The 17,891-nt window shown below is 34.0% G+C and overlaps 3 protein-coding genes across 4 annotated transcripts; 1 reads left to right on the top strand and 2 right to left on the bottom strand.

The window, feature by feature from the left end:
* Window positions 1-772: 772 nt before the first annotated feature.
* LOC124928074 (pentatricopeptide repeat-containing protein At1g71490) lies at window positions 773-3,448 on the bottom strand. The gene has a single exon (XM_047468606.1). The coding sequence runs from the start codon at window positions 3,122-3,124 to the stop codon at window positions 884-886; it is 2,241 nt and encodes a 746-aa protein (XP_047324562.1). The 5' UTR covers window positions 3,125-3,448; the 3' UTR covers window positions 773-883.
* Window positions 3,449-4,395: 947 nt separating this feature from the next.
* On the bottom strand, window positions 4,396-7,492 carry LOC124928075 (immune-associated nucleotide-binding protein 9-like). 2 transcript variants are annotated; one of them, XM_047468608.1, is made up of 6 exons: window positions 7,384-7,492; window positions 6,534-6,766; window positions 6,139-6,416; window positions 5,183-5,347; window positions 4,956-5,090; window positions 4,396-4,827 (listed from the first exon to the last, which is right to left on the bottom strand). In XM_047468608.1, the coding sequence occupies exons 2-6, from the start codon at window positions 6,763-6,765 to the stop codon at window positions 4,609-4,611; spliced, it is 1,029 nt and encodes a 342-aa protein (XP_047324564.1). In that variant the 5' UTR covers window position 6,766; window positions 7,384-7,492; the 3' UTR covers window positions 4,396-4,608. The 2 variants fall into 2 exon arrangements, with proteins under 2 accessions (XP_047324564.1, XP_047324563.1); XM_047468607.1 differs by lacking the exon at window positions 7,384-7,492 and adding an exon at window positions 6,981-7,036.
* Window positions 7,493-10,949: 3,457 nt separating this feature from the next.
* LOC124923885 (F-box protein At3g54460) lies at window positions 10,950-17,891 on the top strand. Its single transcript, XM_047463868.1, has 8 exons — window positions 10,950-11,832; window positions 12,072-14,576; window positions 14,663-14,876; window positions 14,984-15,178; window positions 15,325-15,384; window positions 15,488-15,618; window positions 16,151-16,265; window positions 17,468-17,891. The coding sequence occupies exons 1-8, from the start codon at window positions 11,330-11,332 to the stop codon at window positions 17,612-17,614; spliced, it is 3,870 nt and encodes a 1,289-aa protein (XP_047319824.1). The 5' UTR covers window positions 10,950-11,329; the 3' UTR covers window positions 17,615-17,891.

Genomic DNA, 17,891 nt, shown 5'->3' with positions numbered 1-17,891 from the left:
CGCGAAACGGGATATTTTTGTCCGAAAAATAGAAAATAATCATTTGCGCAGTTTTTAAATTAAAGCAATTATTATGTCATTTCATCCAATTTCAAAATATTTAATAAGTTAGAGTTATATTTATAAAAAAAAACATATATATATTGATTGTAGTATCTTATTAAAACAAACCAATCACATAGTTTTTATATGACATGAAAACAAAAAATTGAGATGAACTAATAATCAATCAAATTAGATTTACTTTATAACTTTTCACATCTCATATATGTAATTATTAAAATATTTTATACATTAAAATAATAACTTAACTTTTCATAATCTTATTCCGAACAAGATTATTTAATAATCTTTGGAATGACTGACTCCAAAGAAGAACTGATCATGATCAGGTCAATTCATGATGGTGGAAATATACAAGTGTCTGGTCAGCTCTCCCTCCTTATCGAGACAGGTTTAGCATCAGATTCATTCCACCACAACTGATCAGGGTCAAGTTTTATCATATCAAATAGCCTCCCTCTTCACCAAACAGCTTCGAGCAACCGCAATGGATGGATGGATGGATGGATGAATGAGAAGGCGAGTAAGATAAAACCTGGATTTGTGCAGCAGCAGCAACATCTATAATACAAAAGAAAGATAGGTATAAAGGATAATAATCAATAAATCCTCAAAATCGAACCACTAGAACAGTGTGATATGAAATTACCGCAAATTGAAAGACACTTGTCCCTCCTTAAATACGAGCCTCCGCAGCCTCACTTGCACACTAACTACTTCAAGTGCCATGATCCCCCACTCTTCTCTCGTTCAGAGCAGTGCAATGCCGGAGGGAATCTAAACATGCATGCAGTTCCATAAATGGACCTGGGAGATGAATTTAGCAGGAAATCCTTCTTTCTTCTGCATATTCATCATTTATGTTCATGTTCTCCATGAAATAACCAACATCTTTTATTTGCTTTGTCAATTCACCTAAAACAGGATGAACTCTTATCCCTTCAGGATTTGTCATGTCCTCTACCAAAAAGGGAAAAGACCCAGCCCCTACATTGACCCAAGCACAGCCAGGGGGCTTCCTTACACCAAGATCTCTCATAATGGTCCTCACTTTAGCTAGTTTGTCCCAGCTACCGGCAGCAGCATACGTGTTAGCAATCATGACATAATATCCTGCATTGTTTGGTTGCATTTCCAGTAACCTTTCCGAAGCCCATTCTCCAATCTCTGTATTTCCATGTATTCGACATACATTTATGAGAGTGGCCCACACTGCTGCTGTTGGCTTATAAGGCATCTTCATTATGATTGCTTTAGCTTTCTTTAGTAAGCCAGCCCTCCCATAGAGGTCAACCATGCAAGAAAAATGCTCAAAACAAGGTGTTATACCATATACACTTTCCATCTTACTGAATAACCTTTCTCCTTGGATAATAAGACAAGAATGACTACAAGCAGACAAAACAGCAACCATAGTTACATGATCTGGTTTTATCTGAAACTTGATCATCTCATCAAATAGTCCTAGAGCAGTTTGTCCCTCTCCTTGTATCCCATAACCAGTTATTAATGAGGTGTAAGTCACTACATTCCTTTGGCTCGACAAATCAAATAACTGTCTTGCTAGAACAACTTTTCCTGACCTTGCATACATATCAATAAGTGCATTCCCAAGCAATAATAAATCATCTTTGAACCATACACGCCTTGTGATGTAACAATGAATTTCCTTCCCGTGTTGCAGATTAGCTACCCGACCACATAGTGAAATAATGCTTACAAGTGTTATATAATTAGGTTTCATGCCAGAAAGAAACATTTCCCTGAGCAGAAAGGATGCTTTTTCAGAGTATTCCCAATGCGCATAACCAGAAATGATGGAGTTCCAAGAAATGATATCTTTAACTTCAACTGATTCAAACAGCATATATGCCTGATTCAGTTCCTTGCTCTTGGAGTACATAGTGACTAGAGCATTTTTAACATTATCAGCCTCACTAAGACTGCTGCGAATAGCTATAGCATGGATTTCTTTCCCCAAAGTTAGTGCTCTCAAACCAATATGAGAGCATGCACTCAAACCTATACAAAGAGAAACATCGTCTAAATGCAATACACATTTTCTCATCTCGGAGAGACACTCAAGTGCCCCTCCATAGTCGCCTATCCTTAGGCGCCCTCCAATTATTGTGTTCCAAGTGATCATATTTATCTCGACGCCATCCAGTCTCATACCTTGAAAAAGCTCAAAAGCTTCTGCCCACATGCCATTGGATGCATATGCAGAAATGATAGAGTTCCATGAAACAGCGTCCCTGTCAAGCATTTTATCGAATAGAACACGGGCAGAATATATATCCCCACACCTCCCGTACATAGAAACCAATGCATTTTGCACATATAAGCACCAATCAAGATACCTTGATTTGATGATGGTTCTGTGAAGCACTCTTCCTAGCTTAATATTCTCTTCTCCTGCACAAGCCTTGAGAAGAGATGGGTAAGTGAAATTGTCAGGCCTAACTCCCTTCTTAATCATCTCACTATATGCAGAAAAAACATTCCTATAAAGCCCATGTCTAACATAAGAAGAAATGAGCAAGTTCCAAGGCAATGGATGCAAGATGTTTGAAGTTTTGGTTATTACATGGGCATCCAAGAGAAGGCCAAATGATGAATAGAATGTAATTAGCTTAGGAACCAGTTTAGGATCTTGTTGAAGACCTAATGAGATAACATAGGCATGAAGTTGCTTACCCTGTTGAAATGCCCTTAGGTTGATGCAACACAGAAGAAGGCAAGACAGAGATTGCAAAACAAATTCACTTGACGAAAGAGAAGCAGCTGCGTGTTTATGGATGACAGAGTAGACCCTTACAGCTTTGGTTAAATTCCCTTGATCTGCAAAGTTCTTGAGAGATTGGAAAAGAGAATCTGTCATAAAGACAACACTTGTGGTGGATGTTGCCTGTAATAGCCCTCCTTGATTATGAGAATTGGCAAGATGGGTGCTTTGCATTTCTGCTTGTTTGACAGTTTGTTTCCATTTTCTAGGAATGCACTTCTGAACTTGGTAGACAAATTGATCTCTGCGTGACAAATAAATATCAAAGGACCGCATACATCAAATTGAAAGGCTTTTATAAGCTAACCAATGAGTGGATGTAGGCGAAAAGAATGCAACCCATTTGCAACAAACACACTTTAAGTAGCTTCTTATTGTAAAAATGACTCCTTTTTCCAAGAGACGATAGAAAGATAAGCTCTGGGTCAATCATGATTTTGCAAGTAAGGACCAAAGCTCCAAGCAGTACGCAATGAATCAATCTATCAGTTTGCTTAAAGAAAATATCATCTTGTGGGATTTTCTTGCAGTGGAAGACAGAGAGAAAAACGACGAACGGAGGTTAACAAAGCTCTAGAGACAATTGAGTCTCCTTCTTTGCTGAACGAGAGAGAGGAGAAGAAAAATTGATTGACTGTTTTGGAAAGTTGAAACAGTAAAATAAAAAAAATAAAAAACCTAATTTGAGATAAGGAGTTCGGGCCGGGTGCCCGTCGGGTCGGGTGTCGTCGGATGGGTAACTTTCCGTATCTTCGTTTAAAGTTGTCAAAATCAAGAGTTTACGTATAATTGTCCGTTAATAAACTCGTAAAATCTAAAAACGTGAAATCATAAGAGTTTAATTTGAAAAAATAATAATTATAAATTTTTATTATTTGTATATATAATTAAATATTTTATATTTAATTAATTCTAAAAAATTATATATTTTAATATAAAATTAATTAAATAATAATAATAAATAAATAACATTATAAAAATTTATATTTACAAAATTAATTATATAATTTCAATAAATAATAATTTTATTTTTTAATTATTAAATATAATTTATTTTTTAAAGTAAAATCGTAAAATTAAACTTATTTATATACTCGTCAAATTATAAAATCTTATTATCAGAATCTTAAAATTTTAAGAATTAACTTGAAATTTTAACCGTTTAAATTAGTTAATGAAAGTTAAATTAATTGAAATTATATTTAACTCTTAAAAAAATACATTAAAAAATTGATAAAAATATATTTATCAACTAAAAAATAGTTGAACTAATGTCTTAAAAGAAAAAAATTGGGTCGAGTACTCATTTATTTCACGGTCAAAAACCCAAAAATTTACTATTTATAATAGTAACTATTTTTTGAATTTATATAATATTTTAAATTTTATAAAATAAAATAAAAATATTTTAATTAATAAATTAAGTGATTAAAAAACATGAAAAGGAAAACATGGAGGGATAAACTCTTCAATTAAATCTCCATGGAACAAAAATTAAATGTCCTTTTAAAATTGAAATAGGGATAAATAACAGGTCGTGCTTGTGCGCTTTCCCTGCGGGTCATAAAAAGAAATTATCAATAAAAGTATATGTCAAGAAATACATAGATGATTGATATGATATACATACAAGCAAGGGTCCAAGCAAATCTCAGAGTTTAGATCATAATACTTCAAATATATATATATATATATATATATATACTTACTTCAACATTAATACTTTCTTGGTCTCTTTCAAGTTTCAACCATCATCATCATCACAAAATGCTGCAACCACTACCACCCCCACCCATCTTTTTGCGCAGCTCCTCGGTTTCATGATATGCCTTGTCCAAGTTCTCTCTCAGTTTACGGATTTCATCATCCGATATTTTCCTAGCTTCCAGGGCTGCCTTTTCAGCCTTTAACCGTGCATCATGCTCTACTGCCAATTGTTCTTCAAGTCTTCTTGTTGTCTCTCTAAGCTTTGATTCTACCTGTCATTTTATTTTTTGTGTTGCATCCAAACAAGATATTAGCAACTCCTGAATTGTTAAATAAGAACCAGCCAGATTCACATTAATGCTAGCTAATGTATAGGTAAAAGAAGGCTATTCCAAATTACCATCTCAGTTATTCGTTTTAGCTGCTCCTCGTACGATTTCTGCATATCCTCTCTCAGGTTTGATATCTCACTCTTCGAGTACCCTTCCAACGAATTAACTTCTTTAGTCTGATCACGGAGTTTCGAGGCTCCTTTCTGCAGCAGAGAACATTGAACACATACCAAATCATGTTTTAACTTTGTTCAATACCACACCTTTTTTTTTACAAGTCAATTCTCCAACCAACCTGTAATTCAACAAATATATCATCTGTGTATGGCTGACCGCCATTCAACACCATGACCTTGTTGACCAATGAAAGAAGTTGCTCCAATTGTTCCGACTTCCTCTCTGGATCCTTAGTCTTATTGTCAAATAAAACTTTACGATCATTGCAGAGACTGAGAATTTCCTGCACAATATCTTTGGCTGTTAAAGCATCTGCTTTAGTAAATTCACCGTCAGCTTCAGTACCCAAACACCATACATAATCCCACCAAACAAAGCTATAAAGTCTCAATAAATTCATTACCCATTTTCCATCAATAAGTTAGCTAAGTATATTTGAAACAGAATCAAATTAATCCTTACCTGTTGCTTTTATTAATAATAAAACAAAATTCTTGTTCCATCAAAACATCATCCCGGAGTAAGTTTAACACTGAAACATGACCCAAGCACATAAAACAAAGGAAATTTGAAAGAGAAGGATTGATGCATATTCTATGACACTCATTTAGCTCAGCTCAGCTCAGTAGTAGAGCTTACAAACTCATATCCGTAAGGTAATGAGTTTGAGTCTTCGGACCCGGACCATTAGAAAAAAGAAAAGAAAAAGGATTGATGCATATTCTACCCTCTCCAAAGCCATAGATGCACCCTAACGAAGAGAACCAAAGGTGTAAATCTAGAGCTGCCCTATTAAGGCTCGCTTTCCAACACAAATTAAAGTCATTGATGTTTGCATGAAAGAAAGAATGAGTCTATCCTAATCAAATACCATAAGGAACACATGCATAATGAAGCTGTATACACTATTTTTTTATCTGTTACAATTATACATATATACCTACAAAATGGAGCAAGTCAGATCCCAAAGACTCGTTTTAGAGACATCCACAAGTATTTTATGCCTATCTAGTCACTGCAATCAAGATTTAACTAAACATGACAGCAGATTATTTTCAGCTCATATAATTTTACCTGCAGAGGTTCAGGGCACTCACGACCCAAATAATCTTCCAGAGTCTCATCATTGTCTTCAAGGTCATCTCCACCAGTAAAAACTATGATCATATAGTTGTAAATCTTTTCTCCAAACAAAGTCTGCAAACTTTGAAGGGCAGCTTGTTCTTCCTTAGAAAATCGAGTCCTGACCGAGAAAACAACCAGGATTGCATGTATACCATCTTTGGCCATACTGATGCATTTGACAATTTCTTTGCCAATAAACTCAGATTGTCCAGAAAAATCAAACAAACCTGGAATTTATGTTTGTCAGATCAACAAATAGTTGGGAGGAGCATCTCTATCTATCTAGATGCAACTTTAGAATATAACATGTGTTAATGGAGGCTCCTCCTTATGTACAATCATACCTGGTGTATCAATTACATTAAGAATCTGACCATCTTGCAATTCAGTTCTTTGCAGTTCAGACGTTGTTGTAACACCGGCTGAGCTAGACCTTGACTTGAATGATTTTCTCCCAAGAATGCTATTTCCTGTCGCACTTTTACCATTGCCTGTACGACCAACCAAGACAACCGTTCGATCACCATTTGATGGAGAAGTAAATTCCCAATCATCACCAATAAAGCTTCCACCCATTCTAGATACAAAGAACAATAAAAAGCCAAGAAAAGAGATTGTGTTATAAAAGATGGGAAAAAATATTACAATTATATTCAGCTACAACAGTATACTTCTTTCTTCTTCAAATACACCACATGTATTCTTATCCTGAGTAGATCACAACAATTAACACCAAGAAACAATAATTGTTCTAGCAGGTTAAAAGCCCAAACATAAAATCAAATTTTAACCTTTTGTCAGTCGGCTCAAGCAACTTTCTATTCAATTTCATTTGGGTCTATAATTAAGAACTATCTCTAGACATGGAAGAAAAAAAAGAAAGCAAAATTGGGTAAGAAATTGTGGGTCTGAATCAAGAAGACATGACCAAAACGATCGGTCATACCTACTAAGCAAAATTGGGTAATAAAGGTTGTTATGAAGGATGAATAAGTCAACGTTCAACTATGGAGAGTCCATAAATGATGATAGATCCATGAAAGCTTGCAAACGCCAAAAAGGGGAACTAAAACCAGCAACCCTAAGCGCCGGCAAAAGGAGATAGTTGAAGTTAACTAGTTTAATCAAACATAAACGACGACACAACTCAATCAACAAGAACAAGATGAATACTTGAATCAAGAGGTGGCTTACTTTTGATACTTGTGATCGGATATAAGATGGAAGAAGAAGAAGCAAGGCAAGGAATTCTTCTAGTGGGCAAATTATCTATAAACCTTTTCTTGTAAGATTTATATACCAGTTATCTTTTTAGCAAAAAAAAAATAAAAATAAATTATCTAGAAGTGAATGGATAAACATCGTTATTATTATATTATTTAATAGTCCTCATAAATGAGAGAAATGAAAGGAAGAACAAGACTTAGTTTCGTTATCGACCCCACAACACCCTACTGAAATTCTAAAAAAATGAATAAGAATTTTTTTTTATTTTTTTTAATCCTCCCTATTCCCTCTTTTTTCTCACTTTCTTTCGAACCTCTTGTCTTCTTCCCCTCCTTCGGCTATTTCTTCTTCATTTCCGAACATTTCTTTCTTCCGCGACTTGAAATTTCGACGATTTCTTCTTCTTTTTTCCGCGACTTTGGAGTTCGGCGATTTCTTCTTTCTTCTTCTGCGACTTCGGACTTCGACGATTTCTTCTTCCTTTCGATATTCAAAAATGGTAAGTCATGAATCAATGTCGAACAGCTAAAACTCTAAAATCGTTTTATTTTTACTTTTCAAGAGAATCAGATTCCTTCAACTACATCAAAGTCCAACATTTGCGGAATGTAAGTTCCTGAACATGATCATCCTATAATTAGGGTTTTCCAAAACGTTTTCATGTTCAAAAACTTAATTTTATATTTGGAAACTGTATTTAATTGTGTTTCTGATTTCTGTATTTAAGTTAAAAAATTTGAGTTATTAATTTATTAGTTTCTAAAAACTTGTATAATAGAGTAAATACATACAGTAATAGAAATTCATAAATTGAAAGTTTAGCTGAATTATGTTTGGAGATTCGGAACTTGAGCAATTGGTCTCTAACATGACCATATTCAGGACCAATTTTTCTCAAACATGACCATGTTATGAAGCAATTCAATGTTCGGGAATAATTGGTCCCGAACATGGCCATGTTCTGAAACAATTGCTCATTAACATGGTCATGTCCTAGAACAATTGCTTCTTAACTTGGCCATGTTCGGGAACAATTCGTCATTAACATAACCATGTCCTGAAACAATTAGCCACTAACATGACCATGTCCTAAAAACAGACCAATATTATTAATATTTCACATCGGTTTATCAGACATTACACTTTAGTTTTAAAAAATAACATTAAAGTTTAGACATTACACTTCCTTCACTGTAAAAAAAACATTTCAGTTTATATATTAGAGTTTAGGTTAAAACTAACATTACAGATTAGTTTGGTGGTCATCCTCTTCGTGGTCGTCTTATTCGCGACAATCGTCTTCTTCGCAGTGAACTTGACGGTGGTCTTCTTCTCGGTGATTTTCTTCGCGATAGTCGTCAGTTTCGAAATGAGTTACTCATTTAGAGAGAAATCTAAATCTCGTCTTTTTTAGCTATTTTTAATAGGAAAATGCTGTGATTTTATCATAAACTATGATTTAATCAAATTTAAAGAAGAGCGTGCCTTTTAGTTTATTAATTTTCCTTTTTCTCTCTAATCCATCCACCATGGCTTCTTTTTTTTTTCACAGAGAAGAGATGGGGGCGTCGATGGGCCACTGCTCAATGTTGTTCTCTATTGTTCCTCTAAATTTATATATAGATATATTTATTTATTTTATTTTATTATCATAATGTTATATGATACTCAAAGAATTGTGTTAATGGTAGAAAATAATCTTATTTTGTTTCATTCTCTTGAATTAATTTATTACATCTTTAAAATAAAATATGAAATTTCTCTCTTAACTGTTTTTTTTTTCTCTTCACCCCACTACACATTTTTGTAAGTTCAAACAATTTGAAAAATATATTTTTGAAAAAATAAATTGTATAAATGTTTGGAAGTTTTGTGAAAAATAAATATCAAATTTATCATTCCCAAATATTTTCTCATATTAAACACTTTTTAGCCACCCATACTATTTTAATAGTTTTGAAGGTGTAAATTGTGGAAAAAAATACTTAATTTTTTTTAATTTATTCAAAATATGTATAAATATATTTTCATTTATAAACATGATAAATTAATTATTATAAAAATAAATTCTGTCAAATTAAGAAGACAAATACATTTGGTGAGTTTGAGACAAAATCTCACGTAACTATAATTTTTCTTTATTTTATGATTATTATGTTTCAATTTAATTTTGAGTCTTATTGATAGTTCAAACTTTATAAAACACAATTCAGTTTCTTTTAGTTTTATTAATAGTTTAAACTTTAGATGACATGATTCATTTTTTTAGTCTCATTGGATGAAAGTCAGATACTCAAATAGCAATTGGACAATTAATATTTTTTAAATTATTTAATTTACCAATAATATCTATAAAATCAAAATAACTTGTTTATTTATTAAAAAACAATGAACACAAACCCTTCATTGAGTTAATTAAAAATAGAGTAATATAGGAAAACAAAAGATTTTAGAGAATTTTAGAGAATGGTTATGAAATATGTGACATTGATCAATTTCTCTCTAGTTTTAAATTGTACAAGCCACCTGAAGTATTTAATAATTTTATTATCTTTAACTTTTTATTATTTATAAAGTTATTTAATAATTTATTTTTCTTTTTTATTATAAATATTCACTTCATTTAAAATTGGATCATTATGAGATAAATTATTAATTACTAAAAAGATTCAACTCAAATTATTAATATTCAAAATAAATATAATTCAAATTATTAATATTTAACTTAGATAAAAAGAAAACATTATATTAGAAAAGAGAAGTTATAATATTATGTGTTAGTTGAATTAAAATTTTAATATATTTTATTTTAATTAAATATATAAATATATAATTACAAATTAATAGATAAAAAAATATAAATAAAGAAAAGAGAGAAAAATTATTAATTAAAATAAAAGAGATAAATAAATATTTTGAATTAGTCTTATAATCCTAATCAGGTTTCTACATATTTACTATATTTTCGCTATAAACTTATCATCACTCTTAAATAATAATAATAATTTTATTCAATAATTTTAATAAAATTATTATTATTATTATTATGAAAAAAGTGTGCTCGTATTAGATATAAAAAATATATATTAAGTTATTGATTATTTAAGTTGTAGGAGATAATGTTAAACTCTAATATAAATTATTTAGGTTAAAAAAAATTGAAAATTATGTCAAGTGATACACGTATATTATAATCTTTATTTACAGAATGATATTTTTTTTTATATATTACAAGAATTGGTCTAGTAGATATTTTAAAATAAATAGTATTATTATAGATATGTATATACTTTTTTTAATAAATAAAATATTATGTACATAAATATAAACAGATACATCTCTCTTTTATATCTATCTTTTTAATTAAAAAGTAAAATAATATATAGAATTTAATTATATATATATATATATATAAAAGGAAGAATAAATAAGGAAAAAAATGAATGAATCTGTTACTTCTTAAATTAAAAAATAAATAAATTATATTTTGCACACGTTCAATCTACTATAGATTGGAGAATTTCGAACCGCTTCTTTTACCATTAAAAACCAATTTCCCGATCAGACGCTTACGTTTCCGGCTAGGTTTTGCCCGATTCCTTTCCGTTCACCGGTCACCGGTCATCGGTCACCGGAATCTTGATCTACGGCGGCGGATCCTCCTCTGCAACCAACTGCTCTAGCTCGCTGCTTCCTCGGATATCATCGCATCGCAACTTCCATTGCTGAAATACGAATATATAACTGACTTCACTATAAATCCGCTAAAGCAAGTCGAATCCCAATCCTCGAATCTATTGCCATTTGCCCTAGAAGCTTTCGTAGCTTGATACATAACTCCTCATACGGAATTGCATGAGGGGAAAATTGTAGCCCTGGTTTGTGAAGTTTTGCTAAAGTTGGTATTTTGATAATGGCTGAGGATGATGATTCTCCTACCTCCTGTAAACTATGTGGGTTCCTGTGTGCGGTTCTCGCGGTTGCTCCTACGCATAGAATCTCCAACATTCGTGAAGCCCTGCCTCTCAATACCCGTTGTTTCATCTCTGGGGACGGAAATGCTGAAATTGGTTTCAGATCAGAGAACGATCTATTTCTTTCTTTAGTCAACCCTGCTAGAGAGAGTGCCGACGAAAGGGAGAAGGGTAGTGCATCAGCGTCGTGGAAGAAGAAGTGTATGAAGAGAATCGGGCTGGTAAATGGGAGTATGAGCGTGATACACCAGCTTCACACGCTCGTGATCCAAAGATGTTTGGATATTGTTGCTAGAGTAGTCAGAGTGGCCGAGGCCGTGGATAATGCTGAAACAGATAGGGTGGTTCTGCTAATCGATGTGTATTTGCCAAATACTCTCTGGTCCGGATGGCAGTTTCCGAAATTCGGGTCAGTTGCTGCTGCGTTGTTTCGTCACTTGAGGTGAGTGTTTTTTCTTTCTTTCTTCTTTTAGTATTGCATGGCGATAGATTAGAGAAAATGAGCAAATGTTTCATAGGTTTGAACAAAGCCTTCTCTTAGATTTTTTCAATTAGCACTTGAGAGCAATTAACCTGATTGTTCCTTCTAAGGAGTACTAGTTTTGCATTTGTTGATGACTTCTGAGTAGTTCAAATTAGTTTTCACAACATATTTTTCCTTCTAACCTTTTGTATATGCAGCTGTGACTGGGGGGAGAGGTCTGAACTGCTCTCTTCTACTAGCGGTAACAGTCCTACAGCTGACCATAATCATCATAAAGGCATCTGGAACATTTCTGACTGCCATGTGTTTAGATGCAAGATGAACTGTAGTGCTCCTGATCCATCAAAGAGAAAGCTATTTGAACTCAACGAGATTTTCAAAAGCATACCAAGTATAGGGAGAGGAAATTCTGAATGTTCGAGGATAAATCCTTCAGTTCCTTGTACATCTGGTATTTGGAACTTGACAGATGATATTTTAATAAATATTCTTAGCACTCTTGATCCTATTGACCTTGTAAGAGTTGCATCGACCTGTCATCATTTAAAATCCTTGGCTGCTCCAATCATGCCATGCATGAAACTTAAACTTTTCCCTCACCAGCAGGCAGCAGTAGAATGGATGTTACAACGTGAACAGGTTACCAAGATTCTTCCACATCCTTTATATATGCATTTCTTAACCGAAGACAAGTTTCCATTCTATGTGAATGCTGTTTCTGGTGTAATAGTCACGGATTCTGTTCCTACTATAAAAGATTTTCACGGTGGAATGTTTTGTGATGAACCGGGCCTAGGTAAGACAATATCGGCTCTTTCACTCATTCTAAAAACACAAGAAACAATGGCAGAACCTCCTGATGGTGTGCAGGTAATTTGGTGTATGAATAATCATGATCAGAGGTGTGGGTATTATGAGCTTAAGGGAAATAGTACAGCTGTAGGTAAAAGGGCTGTTGGTACTGGTTCCCGTAGGGGACAAATTACTTTGGGTGATGTCACTCCAAAGGCTACATTAAAATTCAGCTTGCGAAGACGTTCAGATCCAGGTCCTGATAGAAGAATGGATAATGTTAAGAAAAATATTTTCCTTACATCCTCGTCAGCTTCTGAATTATCTAAGGGACCGGAGGTCAAAAGAAATACCAGTAAAAGAAAGAATAGTTCAGGACATAGCTTCATTGAGGAGCCCGCGAGCATGTTGACTGGATCACGAGAAACTGGGAAGAAACCAAGGGAGAGTATTGACAATCTTGCACCTCATGAAAGTTGGATACAGTGTGAAGCTTGTCGTAAGTGGAGGAAACTTGAAGATATTAGTCTTGTGAAAACTAACAGTGCATGGTTTTGTAGCATGAATAATGATCCTTCTTATCAGAGATGTAGTGTTCCAGAGGAAGCTTGGGATCATCATCAGCCAATTATGTACTTACCTGGCTTTCACACAAAAGGAACCTCTGGTGGACAAGAGGAAAATATCTCGTTTTTCATCAGTGTACTTAAGAAGAATTATGCACTGATGAATGCCGAAACAAAGAAGGCCTTAACTTGGTTAGTTAAACTTTCACCTGATAAACTTGCAGAGATGGAGACAATTGGCTTAGTACATCCTCTATTAAATATCCGTTTGTCTCGTACAGGTGATGAACGTGAATTCCATAAAATATTCGAAGCGTTTGGCCTTGTCAAAAAACTACAGAAGGGAACTACTAGATGGTATTACCCAGCGAACTTGGAGCATTTGGTACTCGACCTTGATGCTTTAAGAATTGCACTATGCGAGCCTTTGGACTCAATAAGGTTATATTTATCGAGAGCGACTTTAGTTGTTGTGCCATCGAACCTGGTAGATCATTGGAAAACACAAATCCAAAAGCATGTCAAGCCCAATCAGTTGCGTGTTTATGTTTGGGCTGATAATAAGAAACCTAGTGCACACAATCTGGCTTGGGATTATGATGTCATTATAACAACGTTTAGCCGCTTAAGTGCTGAGTGGAATCCCCATAAGAGAAGCGTGTTTATGCAAATTCATTGGTTTCGAGTTTTGTTAGATGAAGGACATACCCTTGGTTTCAGTCTTAGTTTGACAAACAAGTTACAAATGGCTATTTCATTGACAGCTTCAAATCGGTGGTTATTGACAGGAACACCAACTCCAAACACCCCGAACAGTCAATTTTCTAATCTTCAGCCTATGCTTAAATTTCTCCACGAGGAAGCGTATGGACAGGATCAGAAGTCATGGGAAGCTGGCATTCTCAGACCGTTTGAAGCAGAGATGGAAGAGGGGAGATCTCGTTTACTGCAGTTACTTCAGCGGTGTATGATAAGTTCTAGAAAAGATGATCTGCAGACTATTCCTCCCTGCATTAAAAAAGTGTTCTTCCTTGATTTCACTGAAGAACATGCAAAAAGTTACAATGAGTTGGTAGTTACAGTTCGGCGGAATATATTAATGGCTGATTGGAATGATCCATCTCATGTTGAGAGTTTACTGAATCCAAAGCAGTGGAAATTTAGAAGCAATACCATTAGAAATGTGAGGCTGTCTTGCTGTGTGGCTGGACATATAAAAGTAACTCATGCTGGAATAGATATCCAGGAAACTATGGATATGTTAGTTGAAAATGGCCTAGTTCCAATGTCAGAAGAATATGCGTTTATCAAATATAACCTTCAGCACGGTGGCAATTGTATGAGGTTAGAGATGGCTTGTGATATGTGATGGTGCAAACTTCCTTAGAATCCCATGAAAGTTATTCTGATTGTAATTTTCTTTTAATCAGGTGCAAGGAATGGTGCCGATTGCCTGTCATTACACCATGCAGGCATCTTTTGTGCCTTAATTGTGTGTCTTTGGACAGTGAGAAGTGTTCGTTTCCCAACTGCAACAACCCATATGAAATGCAGAGCCCTGAAATATTAACCCGTCCTGAAAATCCTAATCCTAAGTGGCCTGTTCCTCAAGATCTTATTGAATTACAGCCCTCATACAAGCAGGCATGTCTATCTTGACTATCTTTTTTTTTGTATTTCTTAGCATGCTCTATGCTCTCATTTATGAACATGAATGATCGTATTGGATTTCATAAGTTGTACTTGTCCAGGATGAGTGGAATCCCGACTGGCAGTCAACATCAAGCAGCAAAGTTGCATATCTTGTTCGCAGGTTGAAGGAAATTCAAGAAGCTGATGGAATTATTGGTCATTGTGCAGATACGGATTGTAGTACAATTGTAACTTCAGAGAAAGTGATCATATTTTCTCAGTTTCTTGAGCATATACATGTTATTGAACAGCAGGTATTAGCATGTTGTTAATACAAATGCCGATTTGGTTTTGTCATGTGAACATGGCTATGATTTTTGTTGTTGTTGTTCACTTTATCTGCTCTTTGAGGAGAGAAGGGATGGGATGTTCGGTGAAGTTCTAACTTTTCCTCTTACAGCTCACATTTGCTGGCATCAAATTTGTTGGGATGTATAGCCCTATGCCTTCCACTTATAAGGTATAGTTAACTGCCGGGAATTTTCTTATATCTTATTAAAAAGTTGTCATTCTTTCAGTTTGTTTGATTATTTTGTATGGATAATTCCATTTCAAATGTTCAGATGAAAGCTCTGGTTACCTTCCAGAACGACACTTCTTGTATGGCCCTTCTAATGGATGGTAGTGCAGCATTAGGCCTCGATCTGAGCTTTGTAACTCGTGTATTTCTAATGGAACCAATTTGGGATCGGAGGTACTATTCAATGCCCTCTTATTTTCCTTTTTTAAGACAAATTATTATTATTAAATATGCTAATATTAAGTGTAACTAATCTATAATTAGTCTAATATTCAATGCTAATTTAGGATGTGTAGTCCCTTAAATGGAGGATTTACTCCATCCTTTGAATAGGGGAATTCTCTGTAACTATTCTCTAGATTAAGGGTGATTTATATTTAAGGGAGTTACATAATCTATTGAATGGAAATTCCGTGTAATTATTCTTTAGATTATAATAGATTTCTTTCTCTCTCTCACTTTTTTTTATTGTTTGTAATAGCTATATAAAGTTGTGTACCATGGAGGAAGTGTTTAGACATCAATGAACTAAGTCAAAATTGTCTTTTAAAAATATAGAAGAATTATTTATATTTTCTACTCACTTCAATTGACAATCCTCAGTCCAAGTATCATGCTATCAGACCTCGGCACCATCACAATGAATGTTTGTTTCTTCCCTTAAAACCTATGTTGTATTTGACCCCAACATTTCCTTCATTTGCAGCACAGAGGAACAAGTAATAAGTCGTGCTCACCGGATGGGTGCTAGGCGTCCAATTAATGTGGAGACTCTAGCAATGCGTGGAACCATTGAAGAGCAGATGCTTAACTTCTTACAGGTAAGGAAAGTTCCAGAAGCTTTGTACTTCTTTAATTTCTTGATATTTTTCAGTAGTTTGGTTATTTTATTTGTTAAGGTTGAACACGTTCATTATGACTCTGCTTGCATTAAATCTGAAACGTGTACATGGGATGGTGGAAGATACGGTTATGTTAAATAAATGAAAGAGAAGATTTTGTTTGTGAATAGATGGGTATATAGTGGAGATTGAAGAGTCTCATGATAGACATACAAAGAATGATAAACAACAGATCATATTATAGTGTTAGGATGTAATAGAATAGGCCAGAATTAAGTGTAATCCTTAAATGGAGAATTTATCCAATCTTTAAATAACTGATTCCTTTGCATTATTCATCGATTCCCACCTTAGAACACCTTATGTTGAAGTGGATGTCATGGTTGTGAGGGTCATGCTAGCATCCTCCATTCAAACAAAAAAAATCTTCAGATTAGTGGAGATTTCTTTGATTGCATTTCTCTTTTTATTTTTTTGAAATGTTAAAGTTTGCATTAATACAAAGGAAACTCCTTTCAATACAAACAATGAGAAAAGTAAAAGGGGATAGTGAAGAAAGAGGGGGAAATGAAAAAGTCTCTGACATTAGGCCAAATAGGCATATACCCTTCAGGGATAAAAGGTTATAGTCCAATTCATTTAACTCTGAAACAACACAAAAACATTTCCAATCTAAAAAGCCAAATTGAAATGAAGTCCGGTGAAGCTTTACTATGAGTCTATGACGACAAACCATCTATCAATATTGCTCATAATCCTGTGCATAATGATGGGACGAAGCACAATGAAATGGTAAACATTTAATTTAAGAGAAAGTGTAGGACAGACTGGTGTGTAATTCTTTTGTGCCATCAGAATGACAAGTGGTGGATATATTGACAAATGTTAAATAGTTAGGGTTTCCATTAAATAATATCCAAACTAGAAATGAGAAGATAGGTTGGAATTAAGTGTAGTAATTTATAGAATAGAGTGGGTAATGGGTATATGACAACATGCTTTTCACAAAATGCTCATTACTGTAGCTCCTCGCTGATAAACTTGTAATATTTTTAAACTCTTATTCTGTTTGAAACAGGGTGTTCTTTTTTTTTTGCATTTTCAAAAGAAATAATTTACATCTAAAATTTCATCTGTCAAACTAGCATAATCAGCTACATTGCTAACAACATTTGAAACAGGATGCGGATAAGTGTAGAATGGTCTTGAAGGAAGATTTTGGGAATCCATGTATGGATGGAGCAAGATCACACCGTACATTACATGATATTGCTGAGAGCAATTATTTGGCTAAGTTGAACTTTGTCTGCATCAGGCCTCAGTTATGAAGATGCAAAAGAAGAGGTAGTATTAGGCCTTAAAAAAGTTTCTCAGCAACTTTATTCCTTAAAAGTTTTCGAGTCTTCGCATGCATTCGACTGACATCTTCGATACATCTGCTTTTGTCAACTGTATCTCATGGTGTAGACAATGGTCAAAACTAAGGGGTTCCATTTATTTTTTTTTTGTATATTTATTCATCACATGCTGTAAAGGAAGAACAGGCAAGCATTTCAATATTTAGCATTATTTTTGTTTTTCTTTAATATATTTAATCATTTCATA

The sequence above is a fragment of the Impatiens glandulifera genome, chromosome 2 (assembly GCF_907164915.1).
Source record: "Impatiens glandulifera chromosome 2, dImpGla2.1, whole genome shotgun sequence".
In the NCBI taxonomy this organism is placed as follows: Eukaryota; Viridiplantae; Streptophyta; class Magnoliopsida; order Ericales; family Balsaminaceae; genus Impatiens; species Impatiens glandulifera.
Note: the sequence above shows the minus strand (reverse complement) of the source record. Positions and strands in the feature narration are given on the sequence as shown.

Excerpts from the sequence above, each read along its gene's own strand:
- LOC124928074 (XM_047468606.1), bottom strand. The coding sequence starts at position 3,124 with ATGCGGTCCTTTGATATTTATTTGTCACGCAGAGATCAATTTGTCTAC.
- LOC124923885 (XM_047463868.1), top strand. The coding sequence starts at position 11,330 with ATGGCTGAGGATGATGATTCTCCTACCTCCTGTAAACTATGTGGGTTC. Across the intron at positions 15,619-16,150 it reads GAACCAATTTGGGATCGGAG|CACAGAGGAACAAGTAATAA; the intron begins GTACTATTCAAT and ends CTTCATTTGCAG. Across the intron at positions 16,266-17,467 it reads AGATGCTTAACTTCTTACAG|GATGCGGATAAGTGTAGAAT; the intron begins GTAAGGAAAGTT and ends CATTTGAAACAG.
- LOC124928075 (XM_047468607.1), bottom strand. The coding sequence starts at position 7,021 with ATGAAATTGAATAGAAAGTTGCTTGAGCCGACTGACAAAAG. Across the intron at positions 6,767-6,980 it reads CTTGAGCCGACTGACAAAAG|AATGGGTGGAAGCTTTATTG; the intron begins GTTAAAATTTGA and ends CTTTGTATCTAG. Across the intron at positions 4,828-4,955 it reads TAAAACGAATAACTGAGATG|GTAGAATCAAAGCTTAGAGA; the intron begins GTAATTTGGAAT and ends ATAAAATGACAG.